We start from the raw sequence: 26,772 nt of genomic DNA, 5'->3' as shown, positions 1-26,772 counted from the left end.
AACTTGCAGGTTCCAGGAGATCAGGGTTCCAGTTCTGGCACTGGCAGTGAGTACTGGCGCCTGTTACTTTCCCTCTCTGCCTTAGTGAAAGGGACGGATTCAACAACCTCAGAATCCCTTCCAGCTCTAGCATTCTAAAGTCCTATTAGCTAGAAGGCTGTGGTCTCTGAATAGAATGGAGCCATGGAGCCATCCACAGTTTGCTCAAGAGTTTCTTGTGGAAAGAGCACAGGACCGGGAATCAGAAGAGCTGGAATCTTGTCCTAATTGTGTCACCACATCCCTAGGTTTCTGTTTCCTCATCTGCACACTACAAAGGTTGACCTAGGCCATCTCTAAGACCCCCTTCGACTGTAAGAGTACCTTATGACCAGTAAGCCCCTAGAGGCCATTTTAATCGAGTAGAGAGAGAGGAGACATCACCTAAACCAGAATTCTTCCTTTAGTTTTAACCTTAGCTGGTTAACTTTTTCTCTGAGCTGTGAGATTCGCAGATTTCCTGCACAGACTCCTCTGTGGTCCCTGACTCACTCTGTCTCTGGCCCCTTACAGGGATCCATGACAACATTGTTACAACTAGCTTGTCAAGTGCAGTGACATCTGCATTCCTGACATTCCAATCTGGAAATGGTCTTTTTATAGTCCGTGCGGTGGGAGGATACAGCAATGGATACAACGCAGACAGGATGAATTTAGAATTGCAAACTGGGTGGAATATGTTGTCCTTAATCTGAATAAAGCTCCTCTAGTCTGGGACTGTTTCCCCAACAATTCCGTCAAGTCTCTCGTTAGTTCCAAGAAGAGGAGGGTAAAGAGACAGCGTAATGACCTCACTTCCACACCCGCCAGCACCCTCTGATAATGAGCTTGTCCATGTGGGACCTGCCCTGTGTTGCCTCCCATGATACATGATAAGTTGGAATCCACCCCAAGAATCAGCTGTGTCAGCTGCAAAGTATCCAAGGGCTGGAGCTGAGTTAAGGGTTGGGGCCCGGCCACTTCAGACTTAGTATTCAAAAAGTTCTTTTGATAAGAGGAGCAGCCTCTTTGCTTGCCCGTTAATCTCTGTTGTTTGGCATCTTTGAGAAGCGACAACCTCTTTTTTCCAGATTCATGTGCCAGACTTGTTCTTTCACTTTCAGGAGGCCTCCTTGCAGCGAGTTGGTGGTTGTGTTGTCCAAGGTTAGGGCCCTTCACGTTGGAAAAAACTGATACTTAAGCTTCCACATTTTAAGACATTACTTTGAATATATTTTAAAGGAAGTAGAAGGGAAAGACTATTTTAATAAAGCATTCCAAACCCCAGGATAACACAGCCCCAGCAATACTGACTGTCCCATGGAGAGAACCAACACAAACCAAGATGCTACCAAATTGCTCTATTCTTCATACCAGAAGGCCTGTTTTTCCCCTCTGTGTACTGAGAGCTACTTTCTTCAGTAGTGTCACCAGTACCCCTGTTAATTCTAAGCCTGCAAGCTCAGGGCTATCCAAGTCTGGTGACCCCCAAATCCCCTTAACATACTAACTCCTGCATAATGCACAGATCACAGAAAACTAACAGATGCTCACATCTGCCTCTCATCCTTCTGGCTGGATCAAACTGAGCCAGCTCCTTCTCAACATAGTACAGGACCTTCATGGAGTCTCTCTCTTTGTCAGTCTGGATCCGGTAACCTTTGCGAACTGTTGAGAAAAGCACAAGAAGGTGAGCTGAAAAAGGAAAATATCAGGAGAAGGAGGCCTCCATTTATTTTACCAAGTAAAAAATAGGGTTTCTAATTATAACAACTCTTGTTGAAATCACCCAGAAATAACAATCTATATTTATACATATGGGACCATATCTGTGATCCCCTTTATCAGATGGCGCCACTGGAATGGAGGACCTAAAGGTCAACAACAAAATTCCATTACAGTCTATTTTTAGTCATTTGTTAACCTCTGCTTCCTATCTGTTGACCTCCTACAGCTCCACTTAGCGCTCATCTTCTCAATGCTTTTGCGTTCCATTGGAGGAGTGTATTCACACTAAAAAAGACCACTTTCTAGATTGAGGACATGTGTCACTTTACTGTCTGAGGATCCCAACTTCACTTTGTGGGAGCACAGGTAACTTACAGATACTCAAACATCAAGGACTTTGACAAAGTTGGCCTGAAGTTGCCTGGAAGATAGTGCAAAAACTCCTTAAACTGAGTTATATATAAGAACTAGTATTAATTTCTAGACCATATACATAGTAGTACAAAACAAAATTCAAACTATGTGGATTTTTAATTATGGTTCCATTTTATTTCTTCAGCATTTTCCTTTTAGAAAAAGGAATACTGTATTTTAGACATGATTAATTTGACCTGCTGCGATGTGGTTACAAGCAGCTGTTATTTTCAGGGCTTAATAAAAAACAAAACTAAAGCAGGAGAGAGAACAACATCTCCTACATCCCTATCACTCATATTGTCAGAGACAATGGCTGTTTAAGCCCCATATCACTTAAGTATCAGTCTAGCCCAATACCAGTCCCAAGAGTGATAGATACCAGTGGGCCTAATGCACAGATAAGAGAAAGAGGAAAAAAACGAGAGAGAGAAGGGAATGATGGGATGGGTATTGAAAAACAATGGTAATTAGTCAGTACTTACTGGGCACTGAAAATGTGTTAGGTACTGTGCTAAATGCTTTACATGGACATTTGTTCCTCAGAACCACCTGAAACAGTACTATTATCAACCACATTTTATGTTTGAGAAAATTTTGGGTCAGAGGGGTTTCATAACTTGCCCAGGAAAAATTTAGCAGTGCCAGGGCTGGAACCATGTAGTCTGATGGAAGCTTAACCATATTTGGGCATCTTGCCTCTCTAGAGTCTAGGAAGAGAGGTAGTAAGAAGAGAAAGGTGAGAAAGACAATGAAGGAAAGCCCAGAGTAAGAAATGCTTTAGCTATGCCATGGCTTGTATGGTCTGCACAGCATGGTCCTATCTTCCAGCTATTCAGGACTTTTCAATGGGATGTAAGCTAGTGACCTAACTCCAACATTCCCTGTTCCCAAAGTGGGGCAAACACCATAAAGAAACCATATGACTGCATGTAAATCCAGAGAAAACCCTGCTGTCTAGTGTCTGGCCACGTTACCCTGGCTGCGGACAAAGCCCTCCCACACAAGCTATTTACATGGAAGATTAAAATATAAAATTCCAAACCACTCTAATTGTAGTCCAAGCACTAAAAACAGAAGTCACCCACACACCCATTTGCAGGTGCACTGATTTTCTATATGAGAATATACTGGGCAGTCCACATTCATCTCAAATTGTGGAATTACTTAGAAAAAAAAATTAATGAATCTCAGTACACACTTTTTAGTGGCACTTTCTCTCAGAGGTTAGATCCATAATCCTTGCGTGGAAGCAATGATTAGCAGAAATACTTTTATTTATCAAGCTAAACATTCTTCCATCTCTACAGAGGCATTTACTGAGTTGTACAGACAGTTCAATTAAAATGCAATTATCCCACGGAACTGCTATGTTTGTTCTGGAGGCAGTTATGTCTGATGGATGAGGCTCTGGTCTGGGAAGTGAGGAACTGGGCGTCATGTAGGCATGCTGTGCTATTTATTGAGGGGCCTCAAAGAAATGGTGACCTATCTAGGACTCAGTTTTCATGTCTATAAAATGCAATGAATACTTCCCAACCTTTAAATAATCTCTTAATGATGAGAGGACAACTAAGACTAAATCAGTGGAGCACTTTGGGTTCTCTGTCATTATCAGGAGCTGCTCAAATACTGCCTCAGCCAAAGGGCTTTGATTCTCATAGCTTGAAAAGTTCTCTCTCTCGCTAACTTACAAATTATTCAGTTTGAATTTTATTATGGCCCTTAATATATTCTAGTTTGTTTCAAGTTATCTGTATAAATGTCCAATTTTCTCAAAGATTCTTGAAGGAAAAGAATCCTTATGGTTCTAGATCTCCATGTGCCTAAAACCATGCTTTACACATAGTGGGGAACTTAAAAAATGTTCGTTGCACTGCTGTCAGCCTGAGAATCGGGGCAGGGTTAATGGTTTCTTTGAAAAGTGCATTTTCAGCAGAGTTTTCCTCTCTAGACTGCAAACTTCCTGAGAGCAAGGACTAGGTTCACTTCTGTATCCCTAGCACCTAGCATAGAGCCTGGCACATTGTAGACATTTGAAATATGTGTGTTTGTAATGAATGAAGGAATGAGTGAATGAATGAGGAGAAACTGGGGATAGAAATCATAAGAGATCATAACATATAGCAGATGAGGCCATATGGGTCGTTTATTGGAGAATTTTGACCAGGAAGGGAAAGGCTTGGATCGTAGAAAAGTTTAGGTAAGTATCATGATGATGATGATTATTATTTTTTAAGGAAAACTAGCAGGTCTGTAGGCATTATGAAAAGGGCCTACCCTACCTGCAGCTGTGGTTTTATCGAGGTGTTCTAATTTGTGAAGCACTGTTATGGTAAACATTCAGTGATACTGAGCTAGAGATAATGGGGGAGGGGGCCCATAAAGTTGTTGCTACATGGAACAATGTACCAGCTGTGCCCTGGTGGAGAGAGACGGTCGGTGAGAGATGGCTGCTACCCTGAGAAGCAGCTGGAGGATCCTCAGTTAATTGCCACTTGGACTACAGCATAGTTTTCTATGTCATTATAACAAATTACACTCCTCATTATGATACAGATTTGATTGTGTATGCAGAGGTTATCATGTCCCTGAAAAGTTACAGTAACCATTTATAGCCTCAAATGAAGATGATGGTTTTGCCTTCAGTACTGGCATTATAAGGAAACTCCACTGTACCAGATACTTTCAGCCTTGACTTCTTAGTCACAGCAGCCATGACTTCAGAAATCTAAATTCCTCTAATTTGTCAAAAAAGACGGAGGCAACGTATTGATCTTGTGACTTTAGGAGTATCATCCATTTGGTTTCAGTAGTTAAAAACCTGGGCAACCCTCCTTTTAAAAGCTATTGGACTTTTAAAAAATGATAAGCTACAAGTTCAAATATACTAAACTATTCTCTGATCCTGGTAGAATCTGGCTCTATGTCACATATATTCTGAAGAGCATATGAAACACCAGAAAACCTTTCCTGGTCCCTCCTCTCCAAGGATGAGATTTTCCTTTCTGAGCTGGCATCATGGATCAATCTTATAATATACTGCCTTGTATTACTTACTCTTTTATTTCCACTTACAAGCCCCAGCAACCACCTGGTAGACTGTAAATTCCTTGTGGGCAGGTAAAATTTGTAGGCATTCATTAAATTTTTCTTGATTTGAAAGCAAATAGCATGGTGTCAAATTGATTTTTATCTGTAATTTGTCTGAAGATCAGAGAACTCTCTGGGACACATGGTGATGTTTTAACAAGAAATGTCCTAGAGTATTTAACAAGAAATGTCCTAGACTATTGGCCAAAGTTCAGCATATTTGGAAAGTGACTTTTTTTTCCCCAGTGATGTTTCAGTTTAAGATTGATGGATGATTTATCTGTTTTCAAGTTCAGTCTGGCCCAAGTCCTGTGGTTGCTGTGGCTCTTCATACATACTTCACCTCCTCTAATTTATTAGCCTTGCCAACTTCAATTTTACCGGAGAGGGGATATTGGGATATTCACTTTGATGCCAAACTATAATTTTAAAAATTCTTATTGCTGAAGGATTTTCGCTGAAACTTTTGACCCAATTAAGGCTTAGGAAGTTTTCAGCTAATTTCCCCATTACAGCCAAAATCCAACTTGTAAAACTTGCAAAAGAAGTCTCTGAGGCAGATACTCATGGATATAGCCTTGTTCTTCCTGTCCTATCTTAATAAGCTAAGTAAAGCTGTTTATGGATGATGGAACAGCTGCCAGATTCCACCCCCAAGGTGACAGCAGCTCAGCTGTGGGAGAAGTGATTCTTAAAATTTGCATATTCTCTGTGTACATACAGTAGGCATATATATAGATACACATCCTTATTAATTTTGAAAATGACATTTCAAAACCCTACTTGCCTACTCAATTCTTTTGCATGAAGAATGGGTGGAGGACAGGTAGATGTGGAAACAAAATGGATTAGAGCAAAGCAGAGTAGCTGTGGAAGGACCAGGTGGGAGATAATTGTGTTAGGCAAGGTGGGAGGTAATGGCAGCAAGGACTAGGACAGTTTCAGTAGAGATGGAGGAAAAGAAACTAACTCAAGGTTATTTTGAGTTACAATCTAAAGGACTTGGTGATTGATGAGGGATGGAAGTGGGGGAGAAGGAAGTGATAAGGATGAAGTCTCTGCTTCTGGTTTGGGCTAAAAGGTGGACAACAATGCCATCCACTGAGATAAGATATGTAGAAGCTGGTTCAAAGTGAAGAAGCAGCAGATTAATTCAATTTCCTAGGGGCTGAGGTTGAAATGCCTACAAAACACCCAGGTGGAGAGATCCAGAAGACAGTTGGATATATGGTATTGAGGAGCAAAAGAGAGGCTGGAGATAATGATTAGAAGTCATCAGCATATAGATGATGACTGAAGCCACAGGAGTGAATAAGGTTTCCCAGGGAGAGGACCTCAAACAAAACAGGAACATCTGGAGGATGCACAGTGGAAGAACACCCAGCATACACAGAGATAGGTAAGAAAAATTACAAGCTACAGTACTGAGAAAGGCAAAGGAAGATGAGCGCCTCAGAGTGGCAAATGCTTTTGAGAAGTCAAGGGAAGTAATAATTGAAAAGCATCCATTAAATTTAGCAATCAGACAATCTTAGCAAGAGCTGGTTTCTGGAGTGGTGAAAGCAATAACAAGATGGAAGGGAGCTGGGAGTTGGTAACAGCAGAGGGAAAGGAAACATTTAATATTCAAAACTCTTTCAAGGAGTTTGGCTGTGAAGAAGAGTAAAGGGACAGGAAAGCAACATCTGAGGACCACAGGATTTTTGTGAATTGTTGTATTTTAATGGGAGAGACTTTAGCATATTTTGAATGCTGACAGGAAGGAGTCACTAAAGAAGAAAAGAATGGAGATGTGAGGTGGGAACAGGGCGGAGTGTGGGTATTCAACAAAGAGAGAGCCTTGACAAAGCTGAAAGGGATGGATCCAGAGCAGTACAGAAGCAGGCAGTCTTCTTGCGTGGTAACAAGGTCTCAAGCAGCTGCCATGAAGAATGTGAGAAGGAACTAGAGTGCCTCTTACCTCTTCCATTCGGGAACCAACTGGCTATACTATATATAGTTCATCAAAGATGCCCTTTTCAACCACACAGTGTTCAAAAGACTATTGTGTACAAAGGTAATCTGAAAAATTAGTGTTGTGAAATAATTACCCTAAAATTTAAGTAGCATATAAATATAAAATAGGCTAAACTGACATTTTTGTAAATTAACATTTCTTAACATTTGTAATGTTCTTTAAAGAATAATCTACATGGAACACTGGCATCAGCCACCTTGGCTAAAGGAGGACTAGCCAAACACCATCACTAACACTCCCCATGGGACCATGAGTACAGAAGCGTGCCTGGTGAGGATCATGAAGACTGTCCTGGCTCCACCAGCCAGACCATGACAGCATGGGCCAGACTAGCTGCGGTGACACTGATCACCACCCTTCCTCTTTTTCCTTGCTAACAGAACCCTGATTTTGTTCACTTCCGAAGTAAACAGTTGTTTAGGCCTAAGAGGTGAGTCTTGAGTAGTCCAAGCCAATTTTGTTTGTGGCATGAGCCCAATTCTTGCTGATAAAACTAAAAGGGAAAGTCTGCTGGAAAAGTTTTTCTCGCTCTTGAAAAAAGTGGTACAAGGAAGAGAATACCATTTTCAATCTCTGAATGTGCTTAATTACCCGGAACTATGCAGTCATCAAGAGATCATGAGGTGAGCCAGCTGAGGAGGATAGGGGATGTGCTCAGGATAACAGAACAAAAGACAGAAGAAACTGGGTCCTTCAGGGCTGCTACCTGAACTGTTCTATTAACCAATCCTGGAATTACCTTACCTTGACATTTCTTGTTATGTGAAATAATATACTTTCCTATTTTAATGCCACTTCTAATTACAATTGGTTAGTATGGCAGAATGAGACCAAAATGGTTGAACTGCAATGAAGAGAAACTGGGGAAAGATAGAAAACGAGAGAGAGCAAGTATTTGCTATTCTGTGAATATAAGAACAGTTTTGTTAGATAACTCATTAAATAAAAAATAAGGGGGAAAGGATTCTGGTGGGAAGAAAGATTAGAAAAAAGGCAAATAAAGAGTATAAGTTCCACTAATATCTCTTTTGCCCACTTCATCTTTCATGGAAATGGACTACATTGTCTTTATTTCTCTAATTCCCTGTGTGTCACTGATCATTAACTTTTACTTCTCAGTCTGTGACTCATTCTGTATCAGATGTCAGAATTCTACTGATAGCTCCTGGGAGAGAAAAATACAAATCCTAATTACTCGCTGAGGATATCCACTCATTCTACAATCAGGCACTGGCAGCTCATTAGGTGGGCTAGATACCCTTCCTCACTTCACAATAGAGGCAGTCCAGATACCTCCAGGGAAGAAATGTCTGTTTTACCAACCCTAGCAGCTCATCTACATCTAGGGATTTAAAAATCACCTTCTAAATGTATAGCACATACAATCCTAACCTTCACTACCCTGTAATCCTGTTCAAATGCCTCCAGAAGAGCTATATTTTAATGCCCCTCCAGCTCTCCACCCTACCCTGTCCCTCCACCTATACCTCCTACCTACCCCTGCCTATAACCACAAGTTAATAGTGCCTCAAATGGGGGTAACCTTCAACTAAATCAGCTCTCCTTACTACTTATTTCAATTCCATCTATGATCTATGATCTAGACAACTTGGGGTCATCCTAAAGCCTCCTTTTCCTTCATTCCCTAATATCTCATTATTTCTTTCAAAGTGTCTCTCAGCTTTACCCACACATTTCACTTCCATTGTCTCCATCATAATCTAGATGCTCACATATCTCAACCACTTCAAACACACCTTAGCTCATGTTCTCTGGCTCTACTGTCTCCCACTTGCCACTCCCTTTGTCATGGTACCACCTCTGCCCTTAGGAGTCTGCCCACAGTGGCTCTCACACCAAGTCCCAGATCTTCTGGAGGGGTTTCAAGGCCCTTCCCAATCTGGCTCCATCATATCCTTCTACCTTCTTCCAGTCAATCTGACAAACTGGACACTGTCACATACTCACACTGTGTTCTCCCAGCTCTGGGATTTCATCACGCTGACCTTCCCACTTCGGGTGCTCAGTATCCCCTGAATGTGCTTTCCTAAATCCTATTCATTCCTCTATGCCCAGCTCAAATTTCACCTCTTCCCTGAAGATTCTGTAACCAGTCCAGCTCTTTCTTCTTTGAACTGATGGTCTTTAGCATACTCTTTAGCATCTGATTGTCCTAATAAAGGTCCATTCTCTCCTTGACCAGGCCATGCTGCTTGTCAGAGAAACCATGTCCTACACTTCTTGCAGGCCCTCACAGTACTAGTGGACTCCCGTAGGTAGGGATGAAACAACTATTTGCTAACTGAATAATCAACATTCAAGGGATACCTTGTCTCTTTTCTTACAGTTTTAGTAATTGAGGAGCCTAGGGAGAAGGCAGGGGTCAGCAACGTCCTGTAGCCCTTGGAAAGCATGACATGTACCCCAAAAGATATCTGACATAGCTGGAAGGATCCCATTTCTGGAGTGGAGAAAACTATTTTCCAAAGACACATCACTGAACTGACTGTTCTTAACAACAAGGAACCACTATGGGGGCCCGAGAACAAGCATGGGGCAGGGCAGTCTGGAACTACATTTACCACTGTGGCTTCCTCCAGTGGAGTCACTTGGTGCCAAGGGAGGTGGATGCGGCTTGTCCATCAGCATGCCAGATGAGGGGGCTCCTCCCAAAGGGACAGAGGGGATGGAGTAAGGGCCAGGGACACCGGAGACAGAGGGAGGGTACCCGGCCTTTGCTGCTTTCCCTGCTTCATACACTGTGGAGGGAGATCAAGAGCAAGAGAGATTATGTTGTCCCACCCTCCACAACCCTCACACCAAAAATCCCTGAGGATGCACTTCAGGGAGCTCCTGTATGTGTGTATGTGCATGTGTGAGTGTTTGTTCTCCTAGAACTGAACTGATTAATCAGAATCACTGTCCCCCACTCCCTTGGACTCCTCCAGCTCCACCAAACAGCAACGACATAAGGAATTACTGTGTTTAGTACCTGGCAAGTAAGTAATTAAGTGGTTCTGGGAGCTGTCACAGCAGGATCCCCAGTGACGGCAGCAGCCCACTCTTCCCCACACTGTCTGGAGGCTGCCTCGGCCCCTCTGGAGGCAGCCTAGCACACGGACTGCCCAGGGCTGCTTCAAGGAGGATCCTGAACTTTGTCTTGAGAAGGAAAGCAAGTAATGGGCTTGCACATGGTCCCTGCTCTGTGATTTCAAAAGCAGAGCAAATAACTTGATTCTTCCTAGAAACTGCTTTATTCCTGAAGATACTAAAGATACCTGGTGTACCTCTCTCTTTCAAGACGTGTTTGGTTTATGGAGGGGTACCAAACTTAATGTCTATATGGTCTTGGCCAGTAAGGTAAAAATTGTGACTCCTCAAATGAGAACTAGGCCCTATTGTAGCCCATGTCATCATGGGAGTACATAAAATAAATCTGTGGCAGGGTGGGTGCCCAAAGGCCACAGTTTGCACACTCTTCTTATATAAAAAGGAGGTTCTCTGCATGGGAAAGGAATGACCAGAGAAGGTTTCCTCTAGTTTGAATGCCTCAGGGAGAGGGAACAGCTTTACCCCACAACCACACCACGCCAAACCTGTCCTTCCATTTTATCAATAGTGTCCATGAGAATTCCAAATGCATGGAGTGATAGGTATGGATAAGAATTGTGGACAGGTGTACGTAGGTGAACAGGCAAATGAGAATGGTCATCCCTGAGGCCAGGGACATCCAGCGGAGAAGAGTCTGGAATGGACCAGTCTTGGGGGTGGCAGGACAGGAGGTGGAGGAAGAACCCAGCGCACATAGCTGTCAGACACAGGTAGACATTTCTCTCGATTGCTCTGTCTCCCCACCGGTCACTGTACTCACAGGCTTGAGGGCAGCAGCAGGACTCTGGGCAGCATGGACAGCGGACATAGCAGCAGCAGCTGTGAGGGCAGCACTGGCACCAGCAGATCCCCACCAGGACGAAGAAGAGGAAGACGCCCAGGAGCACCAGGCCAACAAACACCCACTCTGGAAGGATGCACAAAGAAATCCACACTCGAGGCAGCCCACCTCCAGGGCAGGTGCACTCTGATTGGCATCTCCCAGTGAAAGGGGGAGAAGAGGGGGGACCTAGGGAAGAAAGCATCTCTTAACAGGAGACAGAGACCCAACACTCAAGAGGAACTCTGAGAGTGAGAAGTGCAGACCCTCAGTCCAGGGGAATGGAGAAGAGGGAAGAAGGTTTTCTACGTTACACTGGGCACATGTAATAATCGGCACAAAACAATGTGGGGATTTCAGAGTCCTATACTGGGGAAAGGATTTACACTACTGACTGTAGCATCAGAACCAGGATGGGACCAGAGCTGAAAGAATCCTGGTTGGGGGGAGGGAGAACCTTGTCTGCTGGGCTATGAAGTGGTGGGTTCTGTGAATACTTATTTTTTTTTTTGTCAAGTTAATCCTCTCTATAAAAGTCTAAGTCCTGAGGAAACGGTCTCTATGTCTAGGGGTCTAGATGTAATTTATAGTTAGGTGGTTCCAGGCCCCTTATATAATGTATTCACCTGCTTTCCCTGCTGATTGCCCCTAGAACACCTTTCCTGTACTCAGCACCAGTGCTGAGATCCAAACCTTTTGCTTATACCAAGACAATAGTCCATGGCTAGAGAAAACTACAGACATGGCCTCCGTAGAGAAGACACTGTCCCCATGAACAGATAATGAGTTTGGTTTGATCACACTCAAGCTGTCCATACTAGGCAGCCAACCTAGCCAAGGGCTCAAGTGGCTCTGAGCTTGGATAAATGGCAAGGCTGACATGTATATCTGGGTATGTTTGTTAACTCTGCCTCTTTCACAGCTCTGCCAGAAGCTGAATGTGAATTCCATTTCATTTGCCCATCCAAAAGATTAAAAGAAAGGAAACAAGTTGCAAGTGGCTTAGATAAAAATGACTATGGCCCTCAGGTGACTTGTCTCAGTATCATACTTTAGAGACTTGGCTACAGGACCCAACTTCCCCCTGCAGACCTGGACAGACTGGGGAGAGCCATGCTTTCCTTTAAAAGCCAAAAAGACTAAAGCAATTCATTTTGGTTAAAAGCCATCTATCCCAAATCCCTTTGCAAATGAACCTCAAGCACACATTGTTTTTCTTAGATTTTGATTACTAAATATTCCTTCAATTAAATGGACATTCAGCTGGGAGCTTGATATTTTTATTAAATAATGGGTTGTATAATAATGGTTAACAAAATGACTTTGTTTAGAGGAAACAAACAACATGTTTCCTGAATGTCCCTCCTCACTAATCTTTCTGAAATACATTCTTAATTTGAATGGGAAGGCCTTGTGCCTGGCTGGAGTGGCCTGGAGAGCATTCATGCCAAGGACAATCGATAGCAGAAGATTTGGCCTAAGCCTTAGTAACAACACAATAATGTAATGTAGCCTGAGATAGATATGAGCTCTTAGGTTTAGATGAGCTGTATGCAGTGGTGGCTACAACTTGGGTCAAGCAGTCAAGGATAAGATTGGAAAGTTATATGTGAGAAACAAAATAATATTATCTGTGAAAGGATTCTTGGAATCAAAGGGAGGGAAATTTAGTCCTGTATGGCCAGCTAGGAAAAACACAGTAACCCTTTCTTGAGACTGGGAGATGTAACAGCCTGGGAGATGTAACAGCTAGTTTCAAGCACTGCAATGTAACATTGTTTTTGTGATGAACAAATGCTCACAAATGGAGGGAATTCTGGATAAAGGGATTACAAAAAGGCATACATTTGTGTCCTTGGGAGCAACATCAGTAAAAAGAATGTCTGTGTTTGGGTTGGTCACCTAATGGAAAGGGACTAGAATTCATAGAAGAATAATTCATGAAGCTCAATGGTGAAGACTCTGGATGTTTTTAAAAATTTGAATTAAGCTAAAAACCAATACCCAGGGATATTCTGTATCTCTGTTGCTCTTAAAACTCTGGCAGAAACCCTCCAAGACAAGACTAAATCATCCCTTTTCCTACTGTTTGAGTTTAGATATGTTCTTCCCCACAGTTCATTCTTGCTCCTCTCTGTGCCTCCCTCAACTGCAGACCATAAAGGTGCACCAAACTGATGTTGGCTTGTCTAGGATGGTGGATTCAACTGAAGGTACATAAAAAGACAGAGATGCATATTTGTCCCAGATGTCCTTCACATATTGTCTGTGGACCTGTAGGGACTCAAAGGGACTAGTAAGTCCCTGAAATTGTGTACAAAGTGATGTAGGTCTGCAAATGTGTATTTTTCAAGGGAGGAGGGGTACATAGCTTTCCTAAGGTTTGAAAAAAAGTTTGATGATGTTATAAAAGGCAATTCAGAGTAACATGGTTGTACAATAATGAATCGGTAAACATATAACTTAGGAAATAAGGAAGGCAGATAAATACTGATTCTATTAAAAATACTTTTACATATATGGGTACAGCTGAAATACTGAAATGGGCATGGAGATTGCCAAAGAGCCTGCATGCCTGACACTGAAGGACTGGGTTGCCATCTCAACCTATTTTTAATTATCATTATTCTTTTAAGGCCTAGTAACAGAAGAAATGCAATTTAAAAGTCCTTCCAGTGGGTTTAGTTAATCCTGGAAAAGATCAGAGACATACAGACAAATGTGGAAATAAATTAAAGAAGCAATTAGTGACTAATGCAGAAGCAAAACAGATGGAATAACAGCAAATCAAGCAAATAAAGAGTTAAATGACCGAATACCTGGCATAATCTCCACAGCAAAACTGGGCAAGAGATCAGCAAGCAGCCCTGTCCTGCCTAGAAGAAGTGGAAGGAAAAGAAGAAGGAAAGTGGTTATTCCAAAGGAAAACATAGCCTAAAGCCTGGTTCCAGTTGGTACCATCCATACGTGGGGCCATTAGTGCATGCTCTTTGTGGTATGAGAAGCACATCACCAAAGCTAGGCTGAGACAAGAGAATGACTTTCTCTCTCAATCTCCGGCAGCCATCTAAGTGAACTCTGCACCTAAACTAAGCGGAAGCAGAAACAGAACTTTCTCTCCAACTATTTATAGGAGGAGAAAATCTCTGCTTGAGCAGACTGACATACACTATCTCCATTCATTTATACATCCGTCTCCATACACTTCGTTGGAAAGTCAAGCCCGTCTGTATCCAAATGTTCAATCTACATTTTCATACATCCATACACAGTCCTATGTCCATATAAAAACAAAAGTACATATTTGGTTTTAACTCAGAATTATCTCACTACATGATTCTATTTGTGGCCTAAAGATATTTCAATGATTAAAATTTTCATAGGCAAGGGAAAGATAAAACTAGATCAGTTACACATTCCTCTACACTCCTTCTGGCTTCTGAAATACACTGTACATATGTGGATGGTATGGCTTTTCCATATGGCACCCACAGCTGGCATTATATGGACCCAAGTGCCTTCTGCATAATATGGCAGAGAAACTTAAAAGCTGGAGTTGGAACAGGTGCCCCTCAGGGGCTCTGGGAAGCAAAGAGCTGTGCAGGAAACAAGAGGCTGGAAGATGTAAGAGAGCAGATTAGTCCATTTTAAAACTAGACTGATTTACAGAAAGACATGATGAATGCTTTCATCATGTTCTCATATCAAGGTGAAGTCCTGTTATGAACTTCTTCCCCTGATATTATATCTCTACCACACTGAAGCCTTGCTAATAAACTAGTAGTACTGTAAACAACTAGCAAATTTCCCTCCTTTCAGACTTGTGATGATGGTGAAATGTCACTGCAGCACCTAAACATGCAACTAAATTCTACTTCATTTAGGTACCTGACATATACCTCTAGAACAGCACCATCCAACAGAAATATAATGCAAGCAATGTGGATAATTTTAGTTTTTCTAGGCAGTACGATAAAAAGTAAAAAGAAACAAAGGAAATTAATGTGATACTATTTTTAGCTTATGTAACTATCACCAAAATATTGCCATTTCAAGAACATAGTAGACACATGTTGCTATTGGACAGCACAGCTCTGGCAATCTCTTTCATGCATATAGATATGGCTCATTTATAAAACAACTCCTTCATATTAAAGTTTGTTGAGGTGCATTAGAGAAAAGGTTACTCATGTGTGTGGTTCATATTTTAAATCTAAAGTCATGGTTGGTCACTTGTCCCTTCCTCTATCAAGCCACCCACAGAAAAGAAGCTCTGACAAAGGTCAAAGGAAAAGGGGCTCCTCCAGGACACTAGGGGAGTATTCCGGAGCTGGGGCAAGATTTAGTGAGTGGAGTAGAAGGGTCTTTGCTCACTTTTTTTTTTGGCTCTCCTCAACTCTACAAGGCCAGTGTGGTAACATGTGTCCTAGTCTATGTGGGTGATGGTCCCATGTTTAAAAAAATAATGGGGACCAGAGTATATTCCAAGGTAAGGAAGTATGGGATGGGTGACTTAGGCCAATTCTGCTTTTGGCTTTGGCAAATACAGCTTCCTTTTTTCTGTCCTCCATCTCATGCAGCTGACGTGGTAAGATGGCTCTGCTGCTTGCAAGGTCTCTTGGAAGGACAAGTAGGAGTCAAGTGGGACATTGGAAAAAGGTGTCTTCTCAGGCTAGTCTTTGACCTAAGCCTTCATAAAAGACTAAGAGGTGCCCCTAAGGCTTATGCAGTTCCCTAGCGTAGGAAACTAGTACAGATTTGGGGCCAAAGTTTGAGAAAGTGATTAAGAGACAGCATGCATTGGTCTCCTCTGAGTGTTATCTATAAAAATATCTCTTGGAAACTCAACAAGGTAATAAACAGCTAGTCAAAGATTTGGGAATTTGGACTCCTGGAGATTTCTTAGAGACCAGGCAACAATCAATGATCAAGAAGTCAATATATACTGATTTTTAAAAATCCAGTTATCAGATATGTACTTGATGGTGGATTTTTATTGTGTTTTTTTCAATCTGCATAATTAGCACTTGTAAATATGTATCTTGGTGTATCTTGTAAAATCAGAAACTTTGTTAGTGTTTACTCTCCACTTCTCAAGACTACCAATGTTTTAAACATCTCTGGATATGCTATGGTCCAAATCATTACTTAAATTCATGATAGAAATGTCATTGATGATATAAGCTACCAATTTGTGGGCTCTCATAGCAAACTGACTGTGATAATTAACTATAAAAATTCATACATTCAAGGAGGATGTGGTGCTCATACATATTATATAAAGCATGTTATACTGGAAAAAGCAGTGGACTGGGAGTCAGAGTACTTAGGGCAACTTTATCATTACCTCACTTGGTGATTACTACAGGCAAATTACTTTCCCTTTCAGGGTCTCAGTTTTTTCATTAGTAAAATGAAGGGGTTGAATAGAGTAGTTTATAAACAGAAAGACCATCTAACTTAGTTTGTCTAGGACAGTTGTAGATTATGCCTATGGTCCAGGTGTAATTTTTAATAGCACCCCTTTTTACTCTCAAAGCATTCTAGTTTGGACAATTAATTATATGGTCATTCTACTTATATAACTTTTAGTTCCCAAATCTGATACTCGGTGATTGGAGTTAAAAACTCAAATGTCTATGGGGACCAGCAGGTAATACAAATGAGTACAGCTGGCCAGATGTAATACAACAGGGAGTAGCTAGAGATGTTATTAGGAGGCTGCTACTAGTCACCCCTAGCCACTTGTGCCCCCATAGAAATGTGTCTTCAGTGTTTCAGATCATCCTGTTTTTCAATATTTTCCAGGCCCCAGATTTTATGTGAAATATCTTGATTTTCAAATGTTGGCAATCAATTATTTTTAAAACACTGGGTGAGCCATACACAATACGTCTGCAGGCTGTATAGAGCCCAGAAATCATGAGTTTGCAACCTCTGAAGGGTATACACACACAGATAAATTTATGGGATGGTAAAACACAAAGCTGCATTTCCCCACAGGCTGTTTAGGTTACCTTGAGGGTGTTCTAACATTATTTCCACACACAGAATGATAGTAAATACAAGATCTAGTCACCTATGTTCAAATTAAAATTGGAAACAATAGTATTACGCACCAAATTGCTAGCCTTTCTTACTTCTAGGGAGCTAGAATGGACATCATGGAAGAACAATGAAGGAACTTGCATTATTTTTTACTTTAGACTTTTTTACTTTTATTATTGAAAAAATTAAAATAAGGAAAGGGTGTATCAGACATATGGACAGGTGATTCACAAAGCTTGTCACTCCAACAGGAAGACATACATCAAGCTTCTCATTCTCCCTGAAGCAACAGTCAATAGCTGATGCTTCAGAAGGTGAAGGCTTCCCATAATGCACCTGTGTAGTGTTAGCCGCAGGGTAGTGTAGGTGATATGTGCAGTAAAGTGGGCGAAATTAAATATCTTCAGAATTCAAAACATAGTAGGAATTTTGGGAGAGCAGACAATACCAATATATCATGTCAACAGCAGAGACAGTGCAAAGCTCTATAGTTTTACACCATTACTTATATTTTATTGGAGCTAAAGGCATTTTTAAAAGTGGATTTATGCTGGAATCTTATATTTCTGAAAATATTCCACTTCCAGTTTCTTCCCTAACAGTTCTTAAAAAATGCTATTGCTAGTTAGAAATGTTTTATCTTTTCTTCTATCATAATCAATGAAGGCCTGATCTTAGAGAGTCTAAACAATTGCAGTAAATACATCCCAGATTTCAGCAGCACTTTACCAACACTTGTGAATCACTATCATTCTTCCAGGATTCAGTTTAAGAGTGGCAATTACAAGTCACTTTAATGTCTGAGGAAAGGATGGAAAGCAAGCCCTGCAAATAGAAGGCCACATTTACTCTTTTCAAACCACAGCACAAACTATCAGTGGAAAATACAGTTTTTATGTAAGCACTCCAACAGTTTTCCCCAAACCTTGCAGAATCCATTACTTTTAAGAAATTTCCACATGAATAGACCAAACGAATCAGGCATACTAATACTTTGTACATGCACACACACACAAGTGCCAGTTTCATATCATACTGTCACAAACTCTAGAGCTAAACACATTCACACGCTTTGGATTAAATGATCAGGATAGAAACATGCATTGTGAATAAAATAACTTACCTATCTTACCTATAAAATTCCCCATTTCAGTTGTTTTCTGCCACTGCCACTGCTGAAGTTATCCTCAACTGAACTCTTTGTACACATTCCTGCAAACCAGCTCACGGTTGGAATGTCCCTCATTTATTCATTCATCATTCATTCATTCATTCAACAAAGAAATTTATATTTAGCTAGATGGAGACACAGGGGACAAGATGTGTTCCCTTGAGACACTTGAGAGGCTCACAGTCTAGCTCAGACAGAACTCAGCTTTAGTTATCTGCTTCTGTGCTGCAAGACCTATTAAATCTTCCCACCAAATTAATTTTCATCAGCCTTCTTTGCATTTTTGACATCAGGTTCTGTCTGGTCATGGGACCTTTCCCTAGAGACCTAGTCCTTGCCTGGTTTCCCACTTCTACTCAGAACATTATCTTTGCACATTTCACAACAAATCATGTCCTAGTGGCATTTCCCCAAGTTTTTTTTACACCTTTTTCTTGGTAGGTTAGCCCCCTCAAAGCAAACTTTACTTACTTTCTTTGCTCAGATAAGCATTTGAACTGCTTTGTTCAATTCCTTATCACATAGAGTCCACAAGACTGAGATATGTTCTGACAGAGCCCTGTAACAATGCTGCACTAAGAAGGAGCTTCCTCATCCATGCTCCCTAGGACCACTGCACATGCCTGCACTAAAGCACTTATCTCGTGGCTGCAGTGTGCCTTTACTTTTACATGTGCCTCCCCTAGCAAGATGGAAACCCCTCCAGAGCAGGGACTATGCTCTATGCTTGGCATCTCCAGAAGCCTAGCGTGAGGAGGCACCTCACCCATCCATCAGGAACTTGAAGTGTTTCCAGTAGCAAACCCCCTTGTTCAGTAAGCAGGGTTTCTAGCTGGACTTCTGATTTGCTGCTCATTATAGTGACTTTAACAACCTCGGGTGGAAGTAGGCTTTTAATGAAAATATGAAAGAACTATTCATTTCTTCATGCAGCATTATTCTATATACTGCAGAATGTTTAGCACTTCTGAACTCAGGGAAGAATGCCAGGAGCATTCTCCAGTCACTGGAATATCCCCAAATGCCATCTTGCTATCTAAGGAGAGAGAGGCACCACCCTACCCCACACCAAGGAGCTGAGAATCACCAGCCTAGTGTATTTTTCAGGAAGTCATTACAGAGATATAATACACATAAAAATTTCAGCCAAAAAGACTGTTTTGGTCTCTACTCTTAAAACTTAAATCCAAGGTCTAATCATTTCTAAGCCTCCAAAGTTGCAATGGAAGGTACAGAAGTTCAGGATTTAGGACAAACTTGTTTTCAGAACCTGCTTACTCAATCACTTGATAACACATTGTTTAATGCATTGGAACTTAGGGAAAGGAAGTATAACATTTCCTTTATCTTTATGACACCACTGCTGATAGCAGAGTTATCTCCATTTCTTTAAACTTACTAAGCTGGAGTCCTCCTAGGGTTTGTCAATACACTATACAGATGAACTTTCTGTTCAGGACAGTGAGGAATGCCTTTCTTCCCCAGCTCCGTGTGGTTCCCCTCTTCTCCCTATGTTTAATGCACATCTCAGCTTCATCCCACTTTCAAGCTTTCCTCAGATGCCCTAGATCCATTTTCAGGGATGTACTGTATCCACCCCCTGTTCTGTCAGCTCCTAACCCTCCAAAATGTTTCACTCCTATGTCTTTGAGGAGAACAGATGCCTTTCTCTGGCCCTTTTAAGTGTAAAGATGTTTCTATGGCTATGCTTTTAAGTGTTAAGTTGTTTCTATGGCTATTTGGAATCCCAAATAGATTGGAAATTTCCCAAGGGCACAACCACATCCCGGTTTTTATTCTATATTCCCATGGCAACCATGCATTTAATAAATATAGTTTATGACTATCTATCACAAAAGTGGATATAGCCTCCCTTTCTTTTATATATATTTATAAACTATGTTCTTAAGCATTTCATATGTTTACTTTTTCTGTGTCCTTTAAATTTTAGTTCACTTTATAGTCTTAAAGGAGAATAATTCTGAAACTGAATTCTATCCATAAAATAACTAGTATTGGACCATCTACAATTAACTGTTAATAAATGCTTTGGGGTTGGTTTTTTGTTTTTGTTTTTGGCAGGTAGTCACAAGCTTAGCCTAAGGAGCTGACTTCTATTCCCACAGAATCCTAGAATCAGATTTTATGACCAGAAAGGATCTTAGAGGTCATCTAGTCCATATTCTACCCTGTTTCAGGGACCTGAGGCTCTGAAAGGTTAAGAATCTTAGCCCAAGTCACACAATTCACTAATGATCAAGCCAGGAAAACAACCAGGTGTACTCACCCCAATTCCAGTGCTTTTCCCAATATCTCACCACCCCAAAACATTCACTTATCCTTCATTTAGAAATGTGCACCAACTGCTTTCCAGTCTCCTAATATTTATAGTGAATGACCCCGAAATTTGTTCATGTTTTTGGCATTACTGCTCTACTTATGTAATTAAAGTATAATTTTTGGATGTAGGAAATGTTGGAGATAACTGAAATTCTCAGCACCTTTTAAAGTTGCAACCGGAAAAAATGATCACTGAACACATCATAACACAATATGAGCTAATTAAAAGGCATTCACCATGCTGCTACAAATAAACAACAAAAATGATTGCAAAGTAATCTGACTTCACAAAGTGCTATAGTGATTCAACCTCCACCCCCAGAGAGCGACTAAATACAAAATATTATCAGAAATATAACATGGTCGACTTGGCCTGAGGTGAAATGCAGAAGACTGCTAGATTGACTTTAAAATGCCGTGGAGGAGTGTGGGATGTCATGGAAGGGGGAAAGTGAGTTTCTTGGAGCCCAGCGTAGTGTCTTGAAGTCACTGTGCTCCATCCATCAGAATACCACAGATAAAAAGATAGCAAGAATGGCCACTTTCTTTAACCAAAAAAGGCCCTGGCGGTCTCAGGCAGACACAGAGGGGCACACACTTGGTATGTCTCAAACTGTCAGAGTTCCTGCCCTTTCCTCCGTGGCCAGCCCCCTTAGTGTGAAGGGGTTGGCTGTGGGGCCTTTCCCAGATCCTCTCATGGGAAGCCAATTCAGCAAAGTCCGAGGCACAGCCCCCGTGTGAACGCAAACCTGCACGCCTGAATAGCCGCAGCTGGCTTTGGAGAAAAATGGGACAACTGTCTCCTGCCCGGCTTTCAAGAGCTGCCATTCTTTCTTTCCAGGGGCTGAGCCGATTTCTCGGTGCCACCCACTCTCGCGCCTGCCCCCCGCCCCCGTTTCCTCCCCGGCTCAGGCCCGGGCGGGTCCACCCGACTACAATGCAGCTGACCCAGCTGCTCCAGCTCCTGCCCGGGGTAACCACGGCAACCGCGGGCCGCCAGGAATGCGCGCTAATTGAAGGCCGAGTTTCCTCCCACAGTGATGAGCAACAAGTGAAGCAAAAATAGTGAGGCGGAATAAAGGCGGCGAGGAGGGGGCGGTGGGCGCGACCGGGGTGGCTGGGGGCTTAGGGAAGGGGAAATAGCGCCTGCAAGACCGCATTTGTTCTCTTAACACAGGGCAGTGAACGGCCGCAACCGACGTCATTTACGGTTCAAAAATCTTAGGGCAAATTTTTCAGAAAACACCTATTACGTCAACCCCCCATCTCTTTGCTGGGCCCCTTTGCTCGATTCAAGTATGTAGATGAATGGAGATGTATGTGCACATACATAGGTCCCCAGGAACGAAATGCCAGCTAGCAGCAGGGTTCCGCAGGTGGAGGTGAGCCCACACTAATTTCCCCTCCAGCCCTCTGGATCTTCTGTTCTCTTCAATCTATGGGAGACCCTTCAAGGTGGTCAGCAGCTAAAGATGCACGACCATCATATCAATTTGCCTAGACAGTTCCGGTTTATGCCTGTTGTCTTGCCAGAAATTATTAAGTCCCCCCTTTTCATTCTCAAGAGTATCCTAGTTTGGATGATAAGTTGTAAAGTCACCCTATCTAAAGTCTTCCCAAGCCCACCCAGATTCTAATCCAAGTTCAGTGTTCTTCAGACCCCTTCAGACTTCATCAAATGGCCTGGGCTGTGTGACCTAATCCTTGTATTTACAATAGGCAGTAAACACCCTGCAATTAACTAAGGGTCATCCACTGAGAAATGGGGGCTTCCAACAGCAACCAAAAGATAGCATGCTGAGACAGAATGCTTTCAAATCCACTCGCAGGAAGATTTCCACTGGGCTGATTAGGGTCACCACTGGCAAAACACAGTACAGATGCCATTGAGAAAATGTGACTCTATTAGCAATAGGATTGCCAATTCACAGATAGCCATTAAAGCCTCTGCCCGTGGAATGGGCTAAAGGAAAGTCAGCTCTTTAGCAGGAGTCCCCAAATGTAGAATTCCCTAAAGAGGGTTCCCTCAGATTAGGGATGACACGCTGGTGATGTGGTGTGGGGAGTGGTAAGGGGTGGGAGAAGGGAGCTAACATTTACTAAGTTCTTTGTGCATTTAATCTTCATAATAGGTCTTTCATGTAAATTTTATTACCCCTCCCCATTTATTCCGCTAAGGAAACCCATGCTCATAGACATTGACTTGTCCAAGTTCATATTACTGCACTGAGTCCAGGGCTGCCTTCTCGAAGCTTCTGCTGTTCACAGTGGACTTTATCCAACATCCAGAGAGACCTTTGGTCAAGATCCTCTTCACAGCCTCAGCACTATTTCTATCTGGAGCCAGATACTTCCTTTGGGGAATGGGAGAGCTGCCCTGCATTTTGTAGAATGCTTAGCAGCCTCCCTAGTCTCCACCCACTAGATGCCACAGCATCCCATAAGTTGTGACAACCAAAAACTGTCTCCAAACATTGTCAAACATCTCCTGGAAAGGCAAAATTTCCCCTTCTTGAGAATCAATGGCCTACATGTTTAATATCCAAATACAGCTTTAATATTTTCTTGTATTGTTCTCTAACTGCTTCAGAAATACACCTTTTATCTTCACCAGAAGACAGTAATTTTGATAAAGACAAGACACCGTCATTTCTTTATTTTGTATCCTCACTGTGCTAGGGATATAATATGCAAAAAATAATCATTTTTTAAAATCATAATTTAAATACAAATCATAATTGAAGCAAAACTGACTCCACTCTATGGTGCCTATCAAAGAGCAAAGTTGAGATTATGGAATAGAAAGGTCTGAAGGCCAAAGGAAGCTTCTTGCAAAGAATGAAAGGCGTGATCTCACATCTTTGAAGGAACCACAAGCCCTACGCCACTCTTCATTCAATAGAATGAAGGTTATTGGCAGTCATTAACCAGAATCAGATTCTAGTTGACATTTGGCTAACTTTTCTGGCTCTTCCCTCTCCTCCATCCCTTCAATGCATTTTTTTTTTTCTGGTTCTTTTTAAAAACAAGACCAGCAGGGGCATCTAGGTAAGCTCAGGGCAGAGCAGGCCAAAGCTAGGAGAGAGTGCTGAGAGAAAAGGCAGTGGGGCTGAGGCCTGAAAAACCACTACTCATTTGTTTTCTGTCTCTCATGGGAAACTATGGAGTTATTTCAGCTGTCCTGGAAACCTGAAGGCACAGGTGTCTGCTGATGATAGAAAGGATGATTCTGCTTTCTTTGGGGTAATCAACCCTACTGACGCATAATCTGAAGCATATCTGATGCACAATTGAGTTTACAAATGAAAATATAGGCACAGCTCAAGTCAAAAGATGTTCCAAAGAAGTAGCCTCCAAATTTATGGTGAAAGTGTGGCTCTGTAATTAATTCCTTTTCTCCCTTCTGCCAGGAGTAAACTTTTTCTTCCTTCTCCCCCAATTCTTTTTCCCTCTTCCTCTGTTTGTAAATCTTAGAAAGAAACAGCAGCAGCCACTCTCAGAGATCAAAGTTTTAGCAGGCAACAAAGACCTCCAAGGAGGCTGTTGCCATGGGAACTCTGGGAGCTGAGGCCCTTTTAATCTTCAAATCTCCTTGGTTAGCAGCACCAGGCTGGGGCTGGCAAAGAGGAGGAGAAGGAGGGAGGGGAAGCATTGGCAACAAGTAGCCTTTCTGAAGAGACTGAACTAAAGTCAGAGGGGTGGGGGGTGGACAGGATTCAAACTGAGGCAGCAGTAACACAGGGGCGGGTGTGGGGACATTTCTGCATAGCCTTAAGACGCACACTCCCATCAAACATCCCTAAAGTCAATCATGAATTCTGAGACATCCCCTCCCAAGAATTGACTGATTTTATATTAGGTTATTAATGGCTTTTTAGTACTAGTGGATGGAGAAGTTTATTTTAAAGCAGAAAAACAATTTCAGGCACAGTATTGTAATTTGATCATATATATATACACATATATATATACACACACACACACAGACACAAAGACACACACACCTGCCCATTCCTTTACCCCTTATCTACGTAATATAACTGTACTTCTGGTTAAATCACAGGAAGGGATAGAAGAAAAAACAGGAGCGTGACAGGAAAACAAAAGCAATTCTGTGGCCTTACATTCGTGGGGAAGAATCAATCCCAAATGAGCACCTACTCACAAGGACCTGCTGGGAGCATACCTATTTCTGGCCTCCTGGATTAGCATTGCATTTGGACCATAAAGAAGCACAAATGGATGAATTTCCCAAAATGTTAATGTTTGTTATTTGCCTGCCTGACATTCTTTTCTTCATTTAGAAACAAATTGCCAGAGTTTTCTTTAGGAAGTTACTCTTTTTCCTTTTTCCCTTCAGTTCATAGGGTTCAGTTGGGGTTGGTGGTATAGTACAGTCCTCTCACACAAAGGCCACCCCCAACAACAAGACTTTTACTGAAACTATGGGGAAAGAAGCACTTTATCTTCTTGAGATGGAAGGTGCTAAAGACCATGGAAGGGTGGATCTGCTGGGGGCCGTCATCTCTGCCTCATGCAGAGAGATCCTGCCTGAAAATGATGCCAACACAGACAGTGCAGAGCCAGGAGATGGAGATAAGGAGACAGAGATTCTTTAACACATAATCTGAAAACCAGGACTCAGCCATGCTTGAAGCTAGGAATACCCCTGGATTTATCTGTTACCTAAATCAAATTATCTGTTACCAGAGTTCCCCTAAGCCAGTTTGAGCCTCTATTCCTTACAATAAAAGAGTTCTGAAAAATACAACAGTTAGCTTTGGATAGTGAGATCTTTAGGAGATACTTTCTTTTATACTTTTCTGTTTTGTTTGAAATTTTTATAATAAGCATGTATCATTTTTCTAAAATAGAAACAATATTAAAACAACACAAAACAGCAGTATTTGAGGTATCACCCTCAATACAGAATTAATTCTGCCATTTGTGGATCTTTTAAATAAAGTCAAAATCATAGAAAGTATTCTGAAAAACCATCTTGTTTATCATAATATCACCAACAAGATAACCTGTTCCATATTAAAAGTTCATCAGAGAAGGAGTTTCTTATAATTTCCCTCCACCATCCATAGTTTCCAAAAACTGTTATTTACCATTATGAATGTCTTCCTTAGGATGAATCTAAACACCCCTTCCCTCATATCCTCTTATTCTATTCTTGGGCCACAGGCAGGGGTGTTCATCCAGTCACATTTCCTCCCAGGCCTTTTTCCCCTTTTTCTAATTAAAGGCCTTTAAAAAACAAGTTACCACATAGGACATCAGAAAGAAGGGGTCAAGCCCTCAGATTGTACATTGAAAGACATAAGAACAAGGCAAGCTGCTTTTAGATTTTAAAATAACTTCCCTGTTTGAGCCTTCCTGAAGTGGTGAAGTCCTTTGCCTGCCAGCTGGAGATGCCCCAGGGAACTTTATTCCTATCCAAACAGTGGCATGGTTCCAGATTATAAACAGCCTGTCCTTACCATTGATCCTAGACAAATTTCTAATCTTGGATGGCAGATTTCTGGACACTCCCATCTTCTGTGAACGTAGGTATGGCCCTAGGATCCCAAATGACTGTCTAAATATTTCTAAGGTACCTGTCACTGTCATCTTAAAGCACCAAAACACTATATGCATTTCCAACTTCACAATGACTTTACCTTCTGAATCATTAAAAAGACATTAAAGGGTGTTCAGTACAGTTTTCGTGTTTAATGTTGAATCAGTGGTTGTCCTCCCATTTCTGTGAATCACATGTCTTTGGATATTTCTGAAACCACTGAAAGAGCCATCCATAGTGATTTGTGGATGGTTCAGATGTATAGAGAGGAAGGAGGGGTGAGTCATGCTCAGTGGGAAGGAATGCAATCTAGACAATAACAACTATGCCTTTGAAGTCAGAGCTTCGGTCAATGGTTATGGGCAGTTTGACTAAGAAATAAAGTGAAATACTGAAGCAAACCTGGAGCAAGTAACAATCATTACCCATGGCCTCAAGCAGTAACC

General features: G+C 41.7%; 1 protein-coding gene across 1 annotated transcript in view; it reads right to left on the bottom strand.

Moving 5' to 3' along the window:
• Positions 1-26,772, bottom strand: part of ILDR2 (immunoglobulin like domain containing receptor 2) — a 61,490-nt gene that overhangs the window by 12,223 nt on the left and 22,495 nt on the right. The window contains exons 4-7 of the mRNA XM_025394641.1: positions 14,021-14,077; positions 11,142-11,288; positions 9,853-10,029; positions 1,573-1,686 (exon numbers count right to left, since the gene is read on the bottom strand). Coding sequence (XP_025250426.1) covers positions 1,573-1,686; positions 9,853-10,029; positions 11,142-11,288; positions 14,021-14,077 — 495 coding nt within the window. The remainder of the gene's footprint in view (positions 1-1,572; positions 1,687-9,852; positions 10,030-11,141; positions 11,289-14,020; positions 14,078-26,772) is intronic.

The sequence above is a fragment of the Theropithecus gelada genome, chromosome 1 (genome assembly GCF_003255815.1).
Source record: "Theropithecus gelada isolate Dixy chromosome 1, Tgel_1.0, whole genome shotgun sequence".
NCBI classification, from domain to species: Eukaryota; Metazoa; Chordata; class Mammalia; order Primates; family Cercopithecidae; genus Theropithecus; species Theropithecus gelada.
This window is presented reverse-complemented; position numbering and strand designations above follow the sequence as displayed.